The sequence below is a fragment of the Protomyctophum bolini genome, assembly GCF_963924005.1.
Source record: "Protomyctophum bolini genome assembly, chromosome: 2".
Taxonomy (NCBI): Eukaryota; Metazoa; Chordata; class Actinopteri; order Myctophiformes; family Myctophidae; genus Protomyctophum; species Protomyctophum bolini.
This window is the reverse complement of record NC_137863.1, coordinates 1,351,594-1,369,093: the sequence shown is the minus strand read 5'-3', so window position 1 is coordinate 1,369,093 and position 17,500 is coordinate 1,351,594. Positions and strand designations below refer to the sequence as shown.

At 45.6% G+C, this 17,500-nt stretch overlaps 2 protein-coding genes across 6 annotated transcripts in view; both read right to left on the bottom strand.

Moving 5' to 3' along the window:
• Nucleotides 1–5,602, bottom strand: part of cfi (complement factor I) — a gene marked incomplete at both ends in the record, with an annotated part of 16,772 nt that extends 11,170 nt beyond the window's left edge. Inside the window, 3 exons of the mRNA XM_080778864.1 lie at nt 1,127–1,280; nt 2,284–2,597; nt 5,543–5,602. Of these exons, the coding sequence (XP_080634990.1) occupies nt 1,127–1,280; nt 2,284–2,597; nt 5,543–5,602 (528 nt within the window). The remainder of the gene's footprint in view (nt 1–1,126; nt 1,281–2,283; nt 2,598–5,542) is intronic.
• A 2,456-nt stretch (nt 5,603–8,058) lies between these two features.
• ttc39b (tetratricopeptide repeat domain 39B) overlaps nt 8,059–17,500 on the bottom strand; it is a 24,599-nt gene continuing 15,157 nt past the window's right edge. For 2 of the 5 annotated variants that reach the window (XM_080785263.1, XM_080785267.1), the window contains 8 exons: nt 17,163–17,324; nt 15,093–15,184; nt 14,525–14,645; nt 13,900–14,011; nt 12,557–12,674; nt 12,053–12,169; nt 10,517–11,294; nt 8,059–10,295 (listed from right to left, as the gene is read on the bottom strand). In XM_080785263.1, coding sequence (XP_080641389.1) covers nt 11,198–11,294; nt 12,053–12,169; nt 12,557–12,674; nt 13,900–14,011; nt 14,525–14,645; nt 15,093–15,184; nt 17,163–17,324 — 819 coding nt within the window. In that variant the 3' untranslated portion in view covers nt 8,059–10,295; nt 10,517–11,197. Of the gene's footprint in view, nt 10,296–10,367; nt 10,388–10,516; nt 11,295–12,052; nt 12,170–12,556; nt 12,675–13,899; nt 14,012–14,524; nt 14,646–15,092; nt 15,185–17,162; nt 17,325–17,500 lie in introns of those variants that run through there. The other 3 variants (XM_080785265.1, XM_080785264.1, XM_080785266.1) reach the window with 3 other exon arrangements.

The window sequence follows — 17,500 nt, the reverse complement described above, 5'->3', positions numbered from 1 at the left end:
ACTTCAAACACTTTCAACCTGCTACAGTTTTGTCTTTCTGCTGTTTTGTATAAATTCCCCAATTTCAAAAATAGGACAAAAATAAAAAAGGCAATCTAGAGGCTCGTTACATGTCACGATTCACCGCGTTGTGAGCTTTAAGTAGATCGGCTATTTTCACAAATATCCCCCAAAGATTTAAATATTTTATGAAATTGTAAAAAAACAAAGGAAGCAAATATTAGTGTCAATAGTTCTTCAATAGTTTTAATTTAGTTTAAGTCACATTTTAGTCACCTGGAATCTTATAGTGTTAGTCTAGTTTTAGTCGACTAAATATCATAAGATTATAGTCGACTAAATCTACAGTTGATTTAGTCGACTGAAATGTATTTTGGCGGGCCGCCTTGATGCCGTCGAAATGGCTGATTTTACACTTGCTGAAAAAAGCCGATCTATACAAGCTCATATGCGAGCTTGTAGATCTGCTATTTTCGGCATGCAACCAAGTGTAAAATGACTTCAACTGGATCTCTCGTCCACTAGTCCCTTCCTTACATTTTAGTCTAGTTTTTATTGACGATATGTTCAGTCTAAAGGTCATTACACACTGGCGAATTGGCGACGGGATATATTAAAAACAATTGAAGTCCAGGCATGCAAGCTTCCACATCAGTGGCGAATGTGCGAAAATGCGACCGTTTTCGCTCTTTATTTGTTCGCTCTGGTGTCGTATTTTGCAGAGATTCGCAGGCGAACTGCAACATGCAATATTTCGCATTTTCAGATCGCTTATTCGCATCGCGTCGCTAATTCGCCATGTGTGTAATGACCTTTAGTTTTAGCCACCATAAGTAAGTAGTTTCCATTTAGTTTTTGCCAATGAAAAAAGGTAGTCGACGAACATTTTTCGTCTTAGTTTTAGTCGACGAAAACAACACAGGTATTACCTCAGCTGGCAGTGAGACAGGTATGAACCCACCTGGCAGTGAGACAGGTAGTTCCTAGAGAGCTCACCTGGCAGTAAGACAGGTAGTTCCTAGAGCTCACCTGGCAGTGAGACAGGTATTAACCCACCTGGCAGTAAGACAGGTAGTTCCTAGAGAGTTCACCTGGCAGTGAGACAGGTAGTTCCTAGAGAGCTCACCTGGCAGTAAGACAGGTAGTTCCTAGAGTCCGTGCCACACACGGCGGTCACGTTGTTTCGCGGACACATGTAGGGCAGTTTACACACACACTGGTCCTCTATGCAGCGCTCCCACGGGCGGCAGAACACATGGGCGCACGACATACGAGTGTACCTGGAGAGAGAGGGAGAGAGAGGAGAGAGAGAGAGGGGGGGAGGGAGAGAGAGAGGGAGAGAGAGAGAGAGAGAGAGAGAGGGAGAGGGGGAGGAGGGAGAGGGGGAGGAGAGAGAGAGAGAGAGAGAGAGAGAGGGAGAGGGGGAGGGGGAGGAGGGAGAGGGGGAGGAGAGAGAGAGAGAGAGAGAATTTGAGTGGGTTATGGAACAACATGATGTGACCATTAAAACACATTTTTACATAGGACGCCTCAGGCCGTCATAAGGATTGGAACCGAGAGGTGCCTTGGACGTGTGTGGCCGTCCTAGCGCACCCTCAAAGATACGGGGCGAGGTAAGAATATTCAGAATTTTTCCTATTTTTTTTTGTTGGCATTTCGCTTTTCTCTTGCCGTATGCTAACGCTCTGTGCAATTATTAGCTTGTCGTTGACTCCCATGTTAGCGCGGCGGAAAGAATGACTCGTATCTCCTAATCCAGGGCGCTCTCCGTGGTGTTGAATGGATCGATATGCTGGCGCTTCATTTCTGCTCCTCATCCGTCTCTCTCCCGCAAAATATGAACGCTTTTTGGATCATATATCGTATAAATTAAAATGATCGGGATGTTTAGGTCAATTTGTCAAGTCAACTTTTTTAGGAAAGTGTTTCCGGTTCATGGCTTTCAGAGTAAAAGCGATCAGACAACTCCGGCACCCCAGAGCTCCTATTTTGATGCACTTCCGGCACTAAAAGTGTTCAGATTGTCAGATAACAAGGATTCAACTCAGTGAATATGGTCTCTGAATCCAGTCAGAATTAGTTAGTTTTCGTTTTTTTGTTTCGTGCTAAATTTCACTCGAGTTGGTGGAAAAACGATAAAGAAAACAATTTAACACTTTATCACTGCAGAGATTTAACACTCTCACTTCAGAGATTTAACACTATAGGGACTAGGCTAGGACGGACCCGACGTCATGAAAAACATCTTAGACCACCTCTTGTGGTTTTAAGGAGAACACCTACTTCTTTTGCAGACATTGCTCAGGGCCCAGATATTCATCTTCCACCTTGGTAGGTGGAAGGGTGATGGGTAGAAGGGTGGTGATGGGTGGAAGGGTGGTGAAGGGTGGAAGGGTGGTGAAGGGTGCAAGGGTGGTGCTGGGTGACAGGTTGATGGGTGGAAGGGTGGTGCTGGGTGACAGGTTGATGGGTGGAAGGGTGGTGCTGGGTGACAGGTTGATGGGTGGAAGGGTGGTGCTGGGTGACAGGTTGATGGGTGGAAGGGTGGTGGTCAGCTCCTCCAGTCCACCAGCCATCTCCACCTCCACCGGACTGTCCTGGAGGATAAAAGTGTAGAACAGAAAGGTCTAGAAGGGATTGGGATCAGATGGAAATGGAACTCAGATTCAGAGCCTATAGAGTCTATAGCTTTTAGCAAAGTGAAGATGTTGTATTTTTTCTTCCACAGAAACAAACGGTTGCGGTAAACGTTTGTGTTGTTGTTTTCCGTGGAAGTGGGTCAAGATGGGTCAAACTCTGATGCTGGCATTCAAAGCAACCAAAGGTATGGCTCGGACCCTACAAACCCTCCCGCGCGATCAGATCAACCAACGCATTGAAGGTACCTTGTACCTTCACTAAAAACGCTCCACGCGTCCCAAATGCAGACTGTGGTTGTACTGGTCAGTACAACAGTATTAGACTGTGATTGTACTGGTCAGTACAACAGTATTAGACTGTGGTTGTACTGGTCAGTACAACAGTATCAGACTGTGGTTGTACTGGGCAGTAGAATAGTAGCCAACACACAATGAAGTATAAATGTCTCCCTAGGGTGCATCTCACTAGCCAACACACAATGAAGTATAAATGTCTCCTAGGGTGCATCTCACTAGTCAACACACAATGCAGTATAAATGTCTCCTAGGGTGCATCTCACTAGTCAACACACAATGCAGTATAAATGTCTCCTAGGGTGCATCTCACTAGTACAACACACAATGAAGTATAAATGTCTCCTAGGGTGCATCTCACTAGTATAAATGTCTCCTAGGGTGCATCTCACTAGTCAACACACAATGAAGTATAAATGTCTCCTAGGGTGCATCTCACTAGCCAACACACAATGAAGTATAAATGCCTCCTAGGGTGCATCTCACTAGCCAACACACAATGAAGTATAAATGTCTCCTAGCTAGTCAACACACAATGAAGTATAAATGTCTCCTAGGGTGCATCTCACTAGCCAACACACAATGAAGTATAAATGTCTCCTAGGGTGCATCTCACTAGTCAACACACAATGAAGTATAAATGTCTCCTAGGGTGCATCTCACTAGCCAACACACAATGAAGTATAAATGTCTCCTAGGGTGCATCTCACTAGTCAACACACAATGAAGTATAAATGTCTCCTAGGGTGCATCTCACTAGCCAACACACAATGAAGTATAAATGTCTCCTAGGGTGCATCTCACTAGTCAACACACAATGAAGTATAAATGTCTCCTAGGGTGCATCTCACTAGTCAACACACAATGAAGTATAAATGTCTCCTAGGGTGCATCTCACTAGCCAACACACAATGCAGTATAAATGTCTCCTAGGGTGCATCTCACTAGTCAACACACAATGAAGTATAAATGTCTCCTAGGGTGCACCTCACTAGTCAACACACAATGAAGTATAAATGTCTCCTAGGGTGCATCTCACTAGCCAACACTCAATGAAGTATAAATGTCTCCTAGGGTGCACCTCAAGTCAACACACAATGAAGTATAAATGTCTCCTAGGGTGCATCTCACTAGCCAACACACAATGAAGTATAAATGTCTCCTAGGGTGCATCTCACTAGCCAACACACAATGAAGTATAAATGTCTCCTAGGGTGCACCTCACTAGTCAACACACAATGCAGTATAAATGTCTCCTAGGGTGCATCTCACTAGTCAACACACAATGAAGTATAAATGTCTCCTAGGGTGCATCTCACTAGTCAACACACAATGAAGTATAAATGTCTCCCTAGGGTGCATCTCACTAGTCAACACACAATGAAGTATAAATGTCTCCCTAGGGTGCATCTCACTAGTCAACACACAATGAAGTATAAATGTCTCCTAGGGTGCATCTCACTAGTCAACACACAATGAAGTATAAATGTCTCCTAGGGTGCATCTCACTAGTATAAATGTCTCCTAGGGTGCATCTCACTAGTCAACACACAATGAAGTATAAATGTCTCCTAGGGTGCATCTCACTAGTCAACACACAATGAAGTATAAATGTCTCCTAGGGTGCATCTCACTAGTCAACACACAATGAAGTATAAATGTCTCCTAGGGTGCATCTCACTAGTCAACACACAATGAAGTATAAATGTCTCCTAGGGTGCGTCTCACTAGTCAACACACAATGAAGTATAAATGTCTCCTAGCTAGTCAACACACAATGAAGTATAAATGTCTCCTAGGGTGCTTCTCACTAGCCAACACACAATGAAGTATAAATGTCTCCTAGGGTGCATCTCACTAGTCAACACACAATGAAGTATAAATGTCTCCTAGCTAGTCAACACACAATGAAGTATAAATGTCTCCTAGGGTGCTTCTCACTAGCCAACACACAATGAAGTATAAATGTCTCCTAGGGTGCATCTCACTAGTCAACACACAATGAAGTATAAATGTCTCCTAGGGTGCTTCTCACTAGCCAACACACAATGAAGTATAAATGTCTCCTAGGGTGCATCTCACTAGTCAACACACAATGAAGTATAAATGTCTCCTAGGGTGCATCTCACTAGTCAACACACAATGAAGTATAAATGTCTCCTAGGGTGCACCTCAAGTCAACACACAATGAAGTATAAATGTCTCCTAGGGTGCATCTCACTAGCCAACACACAATGAAGTATAAATGTCTCCCTAGGGTGCATCTCACTAGTCAACACACAATGTAGTATAAATGTATCCTAGGGTGTATCTCACTAGTCAACACACAATGAAGTATAAATGTCTCCTAGGGTGCATCTCACTAGTCAACACACAATGAAGTATAAATGTCTCCTAGGGTTACTAGCCAACACACAAGAGCAAGTTGAATGAATTGAAACCAGCGCCCCCCAAAACAGCAGCTTTTTGAGATCTGTTGGGAATTGATTACATGACACAGTCCAACCGTGCGACCAGTCTCAATGTTTGTATACAAATTAATGGTCTATACTATAATATGGTATTACACACCGGTATGGTATTATTTTCTAGCGAAACATTTTGCTTACCGTGACAGCGTGGCAGACGAAGGCGAACAGAAGGACGATGCAGGTCCACACAGCTCTCATCTTCTCTGGTCTCTGTAGACTGAAAGTCTTCAACGGGACTGTCCTCCGTCTGTGTTCAAAGGGACTGTCCTCTGTCTGTCTTCAAAGGGACTGTCCTCTGTTCTGTCTTCAAAGGGACTGTCCTCTGTTCTGTCTTCAAAGGGACTGTCCTCTGTTCTGTCTTCAAAGGGACTGTCCTCCGTCTGTCTTCAACGGGACTGTCCTCCGTCTGTCTTCAAAGGGACCGTCCTCTGTCTGTGTTCAAAGGGACTGTCCTCTGTCTGTGTTCAAAGGGACTGTCCTCTGTCTGTCTTCAAAGGGACTGTCCTCTGTCTGTCTTCAAAGGGACTGTCCTCTGTCTGTGTTCAAAGGGACTGTCGTCTGTCTGTCTTGTTCTCTGTCTGTCTTCAAAGGGACTGTCCTCTGTCTGTCTTCAAAGGGACTGTCCTCTGTCTGTCTTCAAAGGGACTGTCGTCTGTCTGTCTTGTTCTCCGTCTGTCTTCAAAGGGACTGTTCTCCGTCAGTCTTCAACTGGACTGACTCTTCTGGACTTTACTGGCATGCTGTCAGTGATCAATAGCTTATCTGATCAATGCACGTACGTACGCACATGCACACACACACACACACACACACACACACACACACATGCACGTGCCAAAAGGGACCCCTATGGCTCCATTTGGCTCCATGTGTTCAACAGAGTTACCAGACCTTTAAGGGTCCATTTCGAACCCCTTCAAGGAACTCCCAGGGTTTGAGAACAGATACACACTCTCTCCTCCGACACACACACACACACACACACACACACACACACCCCATCCCTTCATGTAAGGGTGTGTGTGTGTGTGCGTGTGTGTGTGTGTGTTTGTGTGTGTGAAGGATGCCAAACAAAATATTCCAGTAAGAGGATTTCATCACACACTCGCTCACCCCTGCACGCACGCACACACACGCACAGACACACACACACACACACACACACACACACACACACACACACACACACACACACACACACGTTAATGTTCAACAGAGTTTCAACATACCGTAATTCCAGCAACCATCTGTACATTTACTGTGACTCACTGGACAGCTGACCTCAACATCACACACACACACACACACACACACACACACACACACACACACACACAAAAATGTCTAGAACGGGGGTGGGAGAGGGTCAATATATAGTTCCACACCAGGGGGGGGCAGTCAGACCGATATTTTGTGAAGCCACTAAGGAAATCGGGACTTCCTGAAAGTTCATATAATGGCCTGTTGTGGCGCTGTCTGTCATTGGACCCAAAAAAACCCCATAGCCCCATAGAGGTACTCAGGTACATGTATTTGGGCCCAACTTCACCTAGACTGTATTACCTTAATAAACATGGTCATGAATACTTTCTGCTTCCAGTCACTATAGTTTAAAGTCTCATTTCTAATGTCATAATATTCTTTTTGGAAGTCGAGTATGTTCTGAGGGGCGTGGCTACCGTTACAGTCTATGAACGGGAGCCACCCCCCGTTCAGTCAAAATAAAAACAAATGAAGAGTAAGGGGGGGAAGTCCCGCCTCAATGTCTGGGCCAGCCAATGGCCAGCTGGGCCAAAACGGAGCCAGCCAATGGCCAGCTGGGCCCAAACGGATCTAGAAATATGGCGACTTACAGTGCAAGGAATTACAGGCTTCATTTTACGTCCATGTTAGACCCGGGGAACGCTTTGTCCATATTTGTTACAGTCTAAGTTCCACACTCACTCCAGAGGGCCACTATAGTTCCACACTCACTCCAGAGGGCCACTATAGTTCCACACTCACTCCAGAGGACCACTATATAGTTCCACACTCACTCCAGAGAGCCACTATAGTTCCACACTCACTCCAGAGGGCCACTATAGTTCCACACTCACTCCAGAGGGCCACTATAGTTCCACACTCACTCCAGAGGGCCACTATAGTTCCACACTCACTCCAGAGGGCCACTATAGTTCCACACTCACTCCAGAGGGCCACTATATAGTTCCACACTCACTCCAGAGAGCCACTATAGTTCCACACTCACTCCAGAGGGCCACTATAGTTCCACACTCACTCCAGAGGGCCACTATAGTTCCACACTCACTCCAGAGGGCCACTATAGTTCCACACTCACTCCAGAGGGCCACTATAGTTCCACACTCACTCCAGAGGGCCACTATAGTTCCACACTCACTCCAGAGGGCCACTATAGTTCCACACTCAATCTAGAGGGCCACTATAGTTCCACACTCACTCCAGAGGGCCACTATATATTGGCACACTCACTCCAGAGGGCCACTATAGTTCCACACTCACTCCAGAGGGTCACTATAGTTCCACACTCACTCCAGAGGGCCACTATAGTTCCACACTCACTCCAGAGGGCCACTATATTTCACGCACGCCACACAACACACACACTCACACAAAAAAATCACGTACCAACGAGGCTGAATGAATAAAGTTATTATATTTTCATGTTATTGCACACTTGAATGACAACCTCCTATACAGCCATCTGTTACCGTAAATAATACAATATTGGGTAACCAACCATTTGGATAAATAATAAAGCATGTAATATCGGGGCAACCGTTGCCTATACCGTAAAGCATGTAATAAATGGGCAGACATCTCTTACATAACTAACATGTATGTCGTACCGTAAAGCATGTAATATATGGGGCAGACATCTCTTACATAACTAAACATGCGACATGTGACATGTCCTATACCATAAAGCATGTAATAAGGCCTCACATAAATATCCTACCGTAAAGCATGTAATAAGGCCTCAAACAAATAATATGAGAATAAACATGTTGAAAAGGATGACAACATGGAAAAGAAAAAGAATAACATCCAATAGAAAATATGCATTTTGTAAAACACAGACGGATCCGAAGAGAGGCACATAATAGCGACATATAATATACATACAGTAAATATAAATACAGTACATCCACTTAGACACAGCCTGGAGCCTATAGGGCTTTAAAGGGACACTTCACCCTTTTTGCAAAAATATATTATGTTAATGACGTTTAGAAGCTTTAGAACACTTTCCTGGGGGTCTTTATGTGTGTAAAATGTGGTTTTAGATATTTTAGATTGTAGCAGTGAGCACAGTGTCTCTGATGTCATGGACACTGGGCTCACTACCTTCCTGGACTACAATTCCCATAATTATTTGGTGCTCTGCTCCTCCTTGTGGATAGGGGGGAGATCTGTCTTACTGAGACAACATGTAGTCCAGGAAGGAAGTGAGCCCAGTGTCCATGACATCAGAGACACCGGGCTCACTGCTACAATCTAAAATATCTAAAACCACATATTACACACATAAAGACCCACAGGAAAGTGTTCTAAAGCTTCTAAACGTCATTAACATATATGTTTTTGCAAAAAGGGTGAAGTGTCTCTTTAAGCGATTATAGTCCACTATTCAACTAAATCCACTAGTCCACCTTGTTGGTACTAATTGACTAGTTGATACGAAGAAAAGAAAGGGAGGGGGAGGGGGGGGGGGGGGTTGCGAACATAGGCCAGCATGTAACCAATGACAATAACGGCCAAGCTACACCGAGGCATGTGTGCGTTTGACGTAAGCGCCACTGCGCGCACAAAGTACGCGTATACGAAATGCCCCTGCACGGCTATACAACAGATCTGTGGCGCGCGGCAGATTGCGCATATACGGCCCGGCCGTAAGAGACAGTGAAACACACGCATACATCATTTGGTCTTCTCGTCAGTAAAACTGATACATTCATTAAGAACCGAGACAGATGCTCCTCTAACAACCGTTACACGGCAGATGCTAGCAGGCTAACGGAACGGTTAGCATCCATAGATCATGCTAACCTGATGGGCAGATGCTAGCAGGCTAACGGTTAGCATCCATAGATCATGCTAACCTGATGGGCCGATGCTAGCAGTTAGCATCCATAGATCATGCTAACCTGATGGGCAGATGCTAGCAGGCTAACGGTTAGCATCCATAGATCATGCTAACCTGATGGGAAGATGCCAGCAGTTAGCATCCATAGATCATGCTAACCTGATGGGCAGATGCTAGCAGGCTAACGGTTAGCATCCATAGATCATGCTAACCTGATGGGAAGATGCCAGCAGTTAGCATCCATAGATCATGCTAACCTGATGGGCAGATGCTAGCAGGCTAACGGTTAGCATCCATAGATCATGCTAACCCGATGGGCAGATGCTAGCAGGCTAACGGTTAGCATCCATAGATGGAATGAGCACCAGATGGACAGTGCACTCGCCCTGTGCTCAATGTGTTTGTCTGTGCATGTGCATGAAAATACTGTGCACGACAATATTGCTTAATGTGTATAAGCTTGTAGAATTAAGTTAAGAGAGAGAGAGAGAGAGAGAGAGAGAGAGAGAGAGAGAGACAGAGAGAGACAGAGAGAGAGAGAGACAGAGAGAAGGCCTTTGCATGTTTTTGTGCATTATGAAAGGAAGGCATAGCCAACTGTCTATATTTTCCCATAGTATATTTCACACTCGCAGATCAGCTATTTAGCAACATATATTCAGATGGGGGGTCTGTGTATATTCAGATGGGGGGTCTGTGTATATTCAGATGGGGGGTCCGTGTATATTCAGATGGGGGGTCTGTGTATATTCAGATGGGGGGTCTGTGTATATTCAGATGGGGGGTCTGTGTATATTCAGATGGGGGGTCCGTGTATATTCAGATGGGGGGTCCGTGTATATTCAGATGGGGGGTCTGTGTATATTCAGATGGGGGGTCTGTGTATATTCAGATGGGGGGTCCGTGTATATTCAGATGGGGGGTCCGTGTATATTCAGATGGGGGGGTCTGTGTATATTCAGATGGGGGGGGGTCCGTGGTCAAACATTAATTTGGGGCTCTTTCACAGACTTTCACGTATAGCAGTTGGCTGGGCCGCGCATTGCATCAGCACAGCCAGATAACGTCAGCGAAATAAAAAATACAAAATAGTCATCGCAAAAATTTACATTAAACACACATTCCTTGATTGTCATAACTTCCTGGAATTAAAAAGTACTTCCATAACCCTTAAACACCGACCCCGGGACCCTTAAACACCGACCCCCCGGGACCATGTCCACTATAATTCAAAAGGAGACGGAAAACGAACGAGATGTTGTTTCTACAGATACGTCGAGGTATCGCGAGGTCGCCTGACCTCAGTGGACGATGGGGGACAAAAGTCTGCTTCTTTCGGTGTTTTAAACTTTATGTTATAATTTAGCTATTGAAAAATAGCAGATCTACAAGCTCATAGTGCGTCACTCGGTGGCGCGCTATGAGCTTGTAGATTGTAGCTTTGAAAAATCGTTAAAATGTGCCTCAAATCTTTCAGAAAATGGTCATGATTTAGAAAACTATTTTTTTATTAATTTCGAGATCAGGCCTAAATGGGTTAAAGGTTAACTGGTATCTGTAGGCTATGGGGTTTGAACTGGTATCCGGTAGGTTATAGGGTGCTGGGTTGGTACGTTATGGGGTGCTGGTTTGGTACGTTATGGGGTGCATGGTTTGGTACATTATGGGGTGCTGCTAGGTTTGGTACGTTATGGGGTGCTGGCCGGGGAACCTCTGAGGCTGTTGAGCGCTGCGTGGATCCTGAAGTGGAGCCGGGACTCCATGGAGTAATCTTTGTAGTTCATCCTGAAAGAAAACCACAGACAAGACATCATTTAAACACGATTTAACCTGTTATTTAATGAGACCAGCGCTTCTAAATACGATGCAAAATAAACCTGCCTTGACTTGACTAGTACCGACAGACAGACAGATGGAGACCTAAACCGGACGTGCGTCACAGTGGAAATGTCATCACATGGCACCCGAGCTCCACAACTTTCGTCCACCAGGTGGCACTCATTGTGTTAATCTGTTAATACACCTGCTAATAGAGCGTCGCAGTCCCTCCCCCTTTCAGAACGGCGAGTGGCCCAGGAAATGAAAAGCAATGCATTTTCTCCCATAGCCGTTTCAGAAAGTATTTATTTAAAGACGGTTACGCCGCAGACAAAGCCAACTCGGATCGTGACAAATCGACAACAAACACAATATTTTGGGCCGATCAAATCATTAGAAAGAAGAAAATAAAGTCAGGAGACAACACTATTAGTTTTGTTTTTCTTCTTTCTAATGATTTGATCGCCCCAAAATATTGTGTCTTTAAATGATTTAGCTATTGAAAAATAGCAGACCTACAAGCTCGTAGCGCGCCACCGAGTGGCGCGCTACGAGCTTGTAGATCTGCTATTTTTTTTGAAAAATCGAAGAGCGACTGACATAGAAGACATTTTTTAGAATCTGATCTCAGGTCAGAATGGGTTAATCAGACCAGTGTGTGTCCAGTGGAAACCTCGTATGAATCTGATCTCAGGTCAGAATGGGTTAATGAGGTGAGTCCTTACTTGGCGTTCTCTATGTAGGACGCAGCCTTGGTGACGTCTCCCTGCTGTTTGTACAGCAGACCCAACTCGTACAGAGTGAACGGAACCAGGTAGTGATCGAACCGGATACGACGTTCACTGCAGGACGCGCACGCACACACACACACACACACAGCACGCACACACACACACACACACACACACAAACACACACGCACACACGCACACACACACACGCACGCACGCCACACACGCACGCACGCACGACACACATGCACGCACGCACGTACGCACGACACACACACACACACACACACACACAATAAGATAGCGATAAGAGAGATAAGAACTAAATCTTATATTTTAACAAATTAAACCCTTATTTTCATACAAAAACAGAAACTTTTGAAAACCTTGAACTGAAAGAAAGAAAGAAATAAAGACACATGCACGTGTGTGTGCGTGTGCGTCCGCGTGCGTGCATGCGTGCGTGCGTGTGCGTGCGTGTGTGTGTGCGTGCGCTACCTGGACAGTACTTGTGTGAAGCACAGCTCGGCCTGTAGCAGTCGGCCCAGATGTTTGAGACAGAGACCTTTCAACATCTGCACCAAACAGCTGTCGTCTGCATGGACCTCTGAGGGATCTGACAGAGAGAGACACACATTAATTCAAACCCACCTCTGGAATATTGCTAATATCTCATTCCACTTTAACTTATTTTATTCCATAGTCTTAGTTTTTCTCTAATAAAGTAGTTTATTTGTTTTCTCATGTTCTCCTTGAAACGTGTCTTTAAGTACTCAGAGAAGCATTATATAAATAATACTATTATCACTATTATTATTATTATTACTACTTGTTTTATTGCCTATGCTTGCTTTTTCTATGTAGAAAAAAAAAGCTCACTGCTCAGGTCAAATAGGCCTATTGATGTGCGATTAAAATGTGATTAATTGAGATTAATTCATCACAAAGCCTGCAATTAATTAGATGTTTTTTTAATGGACCCATAAGTGTTAATAATTTAAGTTAAGTTTTGCCATAATCATGTCTTTTGCCATAATCAGGTAGCTTCACAACAAAGATGTATTCGGCTATTCGGTATTCGGTTTTCGGCCAAGAATTTCCCTTTCGGTGCATCCCTACTCTCCACAGTGTATCAGTATAGTAGTAGTACTGCCTCCCCCTGGCCAGCCGGGGCGCCTGATGGAGGGGAAAGGAACTGGTTGGAATAACGTGTTCCTTCCACGCGCTACGTCCAACCAGGGAAACTCCCCCCCTGTCAGGTGTAAAGGAGCAACTTGGACACTCAGACATGAAGGAAGCATGAGTTCAAGTCCGTTGCTCTCCCCTTGTCCCCCATATATGGGGACTAGGTTGGTCTCCCCTTGTCCCCCATATATGGGGACTAGGTTGGTCTCCCCTTGTCCCCCATATATGGGGACTAGGTTGGTCTCCCCTTGTCCCCCATATATGGGGACTAGGTTGGTCTCCCCTTGTCCCCCATATATGGGGACTAGGTTGGTCTCCCCTTTTCCCCCATATATGGGGACTAGGTTGGTCTCCCCTTTTCCCCCATATATGGGGACTAGGTTGGCGGAGGGTGTGTAGAGCCCAGGATCACATTAGATGATTGACACAGGGGTGAAAAATGGGTTACAAAATCGTGGGATAAAAAGTATAGTAGTAGTATAGTATTAATATAGTAGTACTAGTACTAGTATTAGTAGTATAGTATTAGTAGTACTAACTAGTATCGTTGCGCAGCACTTCCTCTGCCCTCTCCACAGTGTATTAGTATAGTAGTAGTATATAGTATTAATATAGTAGTAGTATAGTATTAGTAGTATAGTATTAGTAGTACTAACTAGTATCGTTGCGCAGCACTTCCTCTGCCCTCTCCACCGTCACCAGCAGAGCTTCAGTAGAATCTGATCTCTTCCCAACGATGGAGAAACCATTCCACACGTACATCATCTCCTAGAGACAGAGAGAGAGAGAGAGAGACAGAGAGAGACAGAGAGAGAGAGAGAGAGAGAGAGAGAGAGAAAGGAGAAATATGTGTTACTTGTACCCCTGAAGGGTGTGTGGGTGGGTGATTTGTCCGGGATTTGCTGATTGCATTCTGTACAGCACCGTGTCAATATTTGTGTCCTTATAGCCCAATTTTGGGGCGGGAACCCCTTTTGGTGTTTGAAACATTATGTTATAATTTAGTTAGCTATTGAAAAATAGCAGACCTACAAGCTCATAGCGCGCCACCGAGTGGCGCGCTACGAGCTTGTAGGTCTGCTATTTTTTGAAAAATCGTGAAAATATTTATTTCAGAAAACTGTAAGATTTAGAAAATTTTATTTATTTATTTTGAGGTCAGGCCTGCCATGTTAATGTCTGCACGCACGGCCACACGCCCGCACGCACAAACGCACGCACGCCCGCACGCACGCCCACACGCCTGCACGCACGGCCTCACGCGTGCGTCTAGTATCTCACCAGTGCTGGGAGGACCAGTCTGACGGGGTTGTCGGCGTTGTATCGTCTGGCCTTCCTGATGGCGAACTTCTCCGTCGGGATCGACTTCCCTGCCAAGCGCTGTTTCAACCCCTCTACCTGCCTGCACGCACACACACACGCACCCGCACCGACACGCACAAACACGCACGCACACACACACACACGCACCCGCACCGACACGCACAAACACACACACACACACACGCGCAGAGTCACACTCTGATCCAGGGTCGGTTTAATAGTTCCACTTAATGAAGTGTTGTTACTGAGCTGATCCAGGGTCAGTATAATAGTTCCACTTAATGAAGTGTTGTTAATGAGCTGATCTAGGGTCAGTTTAATAGTTCCACTTAATGAAGTGTTGTTCCTGAGCTGATCCAGGGTCAGTTTAATAGTTCCACTTAATGAAGTGTTGTTCCTGAGCTGATCCAGGGTCAGTTTAATAGTTCCACTTAATGAAGTGTTGTTCCTGAGCTGATCCAGGGTCAGTGTAATAGTTCCACTTAATGAAGTGTTGTTCCTGAGCTGATCCAGGGTCAGTTTTTACCTGAATAGTTCCACCACGTTCTCTCCTGTTTCCGTCACTTCCTCTTCTGACATCATGCTGAGGATCGCTGCCTTCTGGTACACATAGATCGCCTGGAGATGCACGCGCACGCGCACGCGCACGCGCACAGGCACAGGCACAGGCACAGGCACAGGCACAGGCACAGGCACAGGCACACACACACACACACACACACACACACACACACACACACACACACACAGAGCGAGAGAGAGAGAGACAGGTTAGACACACAGACAGGGAGACTCAGGTGCTATTTACACGAGGATGGTGTTCATAAAAAACGGCAAAATAAAGTATCGTTTGCTGCTGTCATTTAGACGAGAACCGTGTTCACAGGAGGTGAAAACGCAACGAAGTGAAACCACCTCCCAGAGTGGAAATCTTTTAGAACGCCGTTTCCTATGGTCTCCATATAAACAGGCAAAACGGTGGATACGCAAAAATTGTGACATCATGGCTTACGTCAGCTCTGGTCGGCTCACCCGTGTCCTACGTTTTTACATGGTGTCATAGGCATGCGTCAGTTGCTAGGGGAAACGAACAACAACAACCATGTCGGATAGTCCGGTTTGCTGGAGGTGTGATGAGGACGCTACGTTTGTTTACTTTCTGTGTAGAAGAAGAACGGAAGTAGTTCTGCGCATGCGTGACTTATGTCTATGGTTTATATAAGCGCTGCGTCACACGGACCCCACAAGGACACGCGCCACCTAGCGACCTGGCATGTATATGCATGCACTTTGTAGCGTGTTCATTCAAGTGTGCGTTCTCATGTAAATGGTCCAATAAAATGAGAACGCAACGGGACTTTGACGTGTTATATGGAGATGGTCGCCGTCTAAAAGAGGCCTCAGAGACAGACAAACAGAGACACAGACAGAGACACACCCCCTTTCTGAAACCAGCTCCTCACCACTCGCCCTACACACTTGCCCTCGATATGCGCGTTCACGCGAGGCTGCGCCATATTAAGTGTCGTCCGAAACCAAGCAGCCTTGAGTGGAAGTGGCTTATAAAGCCCTCAAGAGCGAGTCTGTGCCGATCTAGACTCCATTGCCTTGTGCAGCCCTGCTCTCTGTCCGCATGGAAACCAAGACCTACAAATGGAAGTACCACCACAAATAAATGATAAATAAACTCCTCCTAAACAATCTTCATCTGATGCAGAATAGACAACGCTCCAACTGATGTTCACAAGGGCTCTTTATTTATCCACCGTGAAAAACTATAAATTAAACCACACAAACAATGATTTATAAACACCATGGATGTATACGACATGTCATTTTTGACAGTCACGCTGTATTTCCTTTTTCCATATTAATGAAATCCACATGTCACACAAACATACACGATGCAATGCACTATAACTGTACAAACAAAATAACAGGTAACGCAATTTTATGATGGTAACCATGGCAACGGATGGTGTCTGTTTCTGCACAAGGAGGGCGAGTGTATTTCCAAACTGTTTTTTTATACCCAGCACCCTAATCAAGGGAACTTGATTCAGCTGGAGGGGCACTTCCTGACGAGGGAACCTCCCGAGAGCACTTCAAGTCAAGGGACTGGTTTCAGAAAGGGCCACAGTAAAGGCTCATACATAGTCTGGATTTACGGTGGTGAGGTGACCACCGAACTACAACATGACGTCACTGAGGTGACCACCGAACTACAACATGACGTCACTGAGGTGACCACCGAACTACAACATGACGTCACTGAGGTGACCACCGAACTACAACATGACGTCACTGAGGTGACCACCGAACTACAACATGACGTCACTGAGCCACCGCCACCGCTCCAGCCCTTCTCTCTGTTTTTACTCACCACCGCTCAACGTTATTTCAGCTCCGGTGGTCACCTCACCACCAGAGCGGTGGTCAGCTCACCACCGGAGCGGTGGTCACCTCACCACCGAAAATCCAGACTATGAAGTGTGTGTGTGTGTGTGTGTGTGTGTGTATGTGTGTGTGTGTGTGTGTGTGTGTGTGTGTGTGTGTACCTTGGGTGTGTTGTGTGTGTGTGTGTGCGCGCGTGTACCTTAGACCACCTGCTCTCCTTACACAGCAGGTCAGCGTAGCGGTAGGCCTCCCTCCAGTCCTGCTGGTAGGAGTGGCACCACATCAGCTCCCAGTAACACAGATGGTGGATCTGCCTCCACTCCTGCTGGGAGCCGATGCACTCCTCATAGCGGGACCGGGCCTGCATCAATTAAATATGTTAATATGTGTCATTAGATCATTAAACTCATACACTCCTCCTCGTACCGGGACCGGGCCTGCATCAATTAAATATGTTAAGGCTTTACTTTATGCTTCTCTGCATTACGTTGTGACCAGGCTTTACTTTATGCTTCTCTGTCTTACGTTGTGACCAGG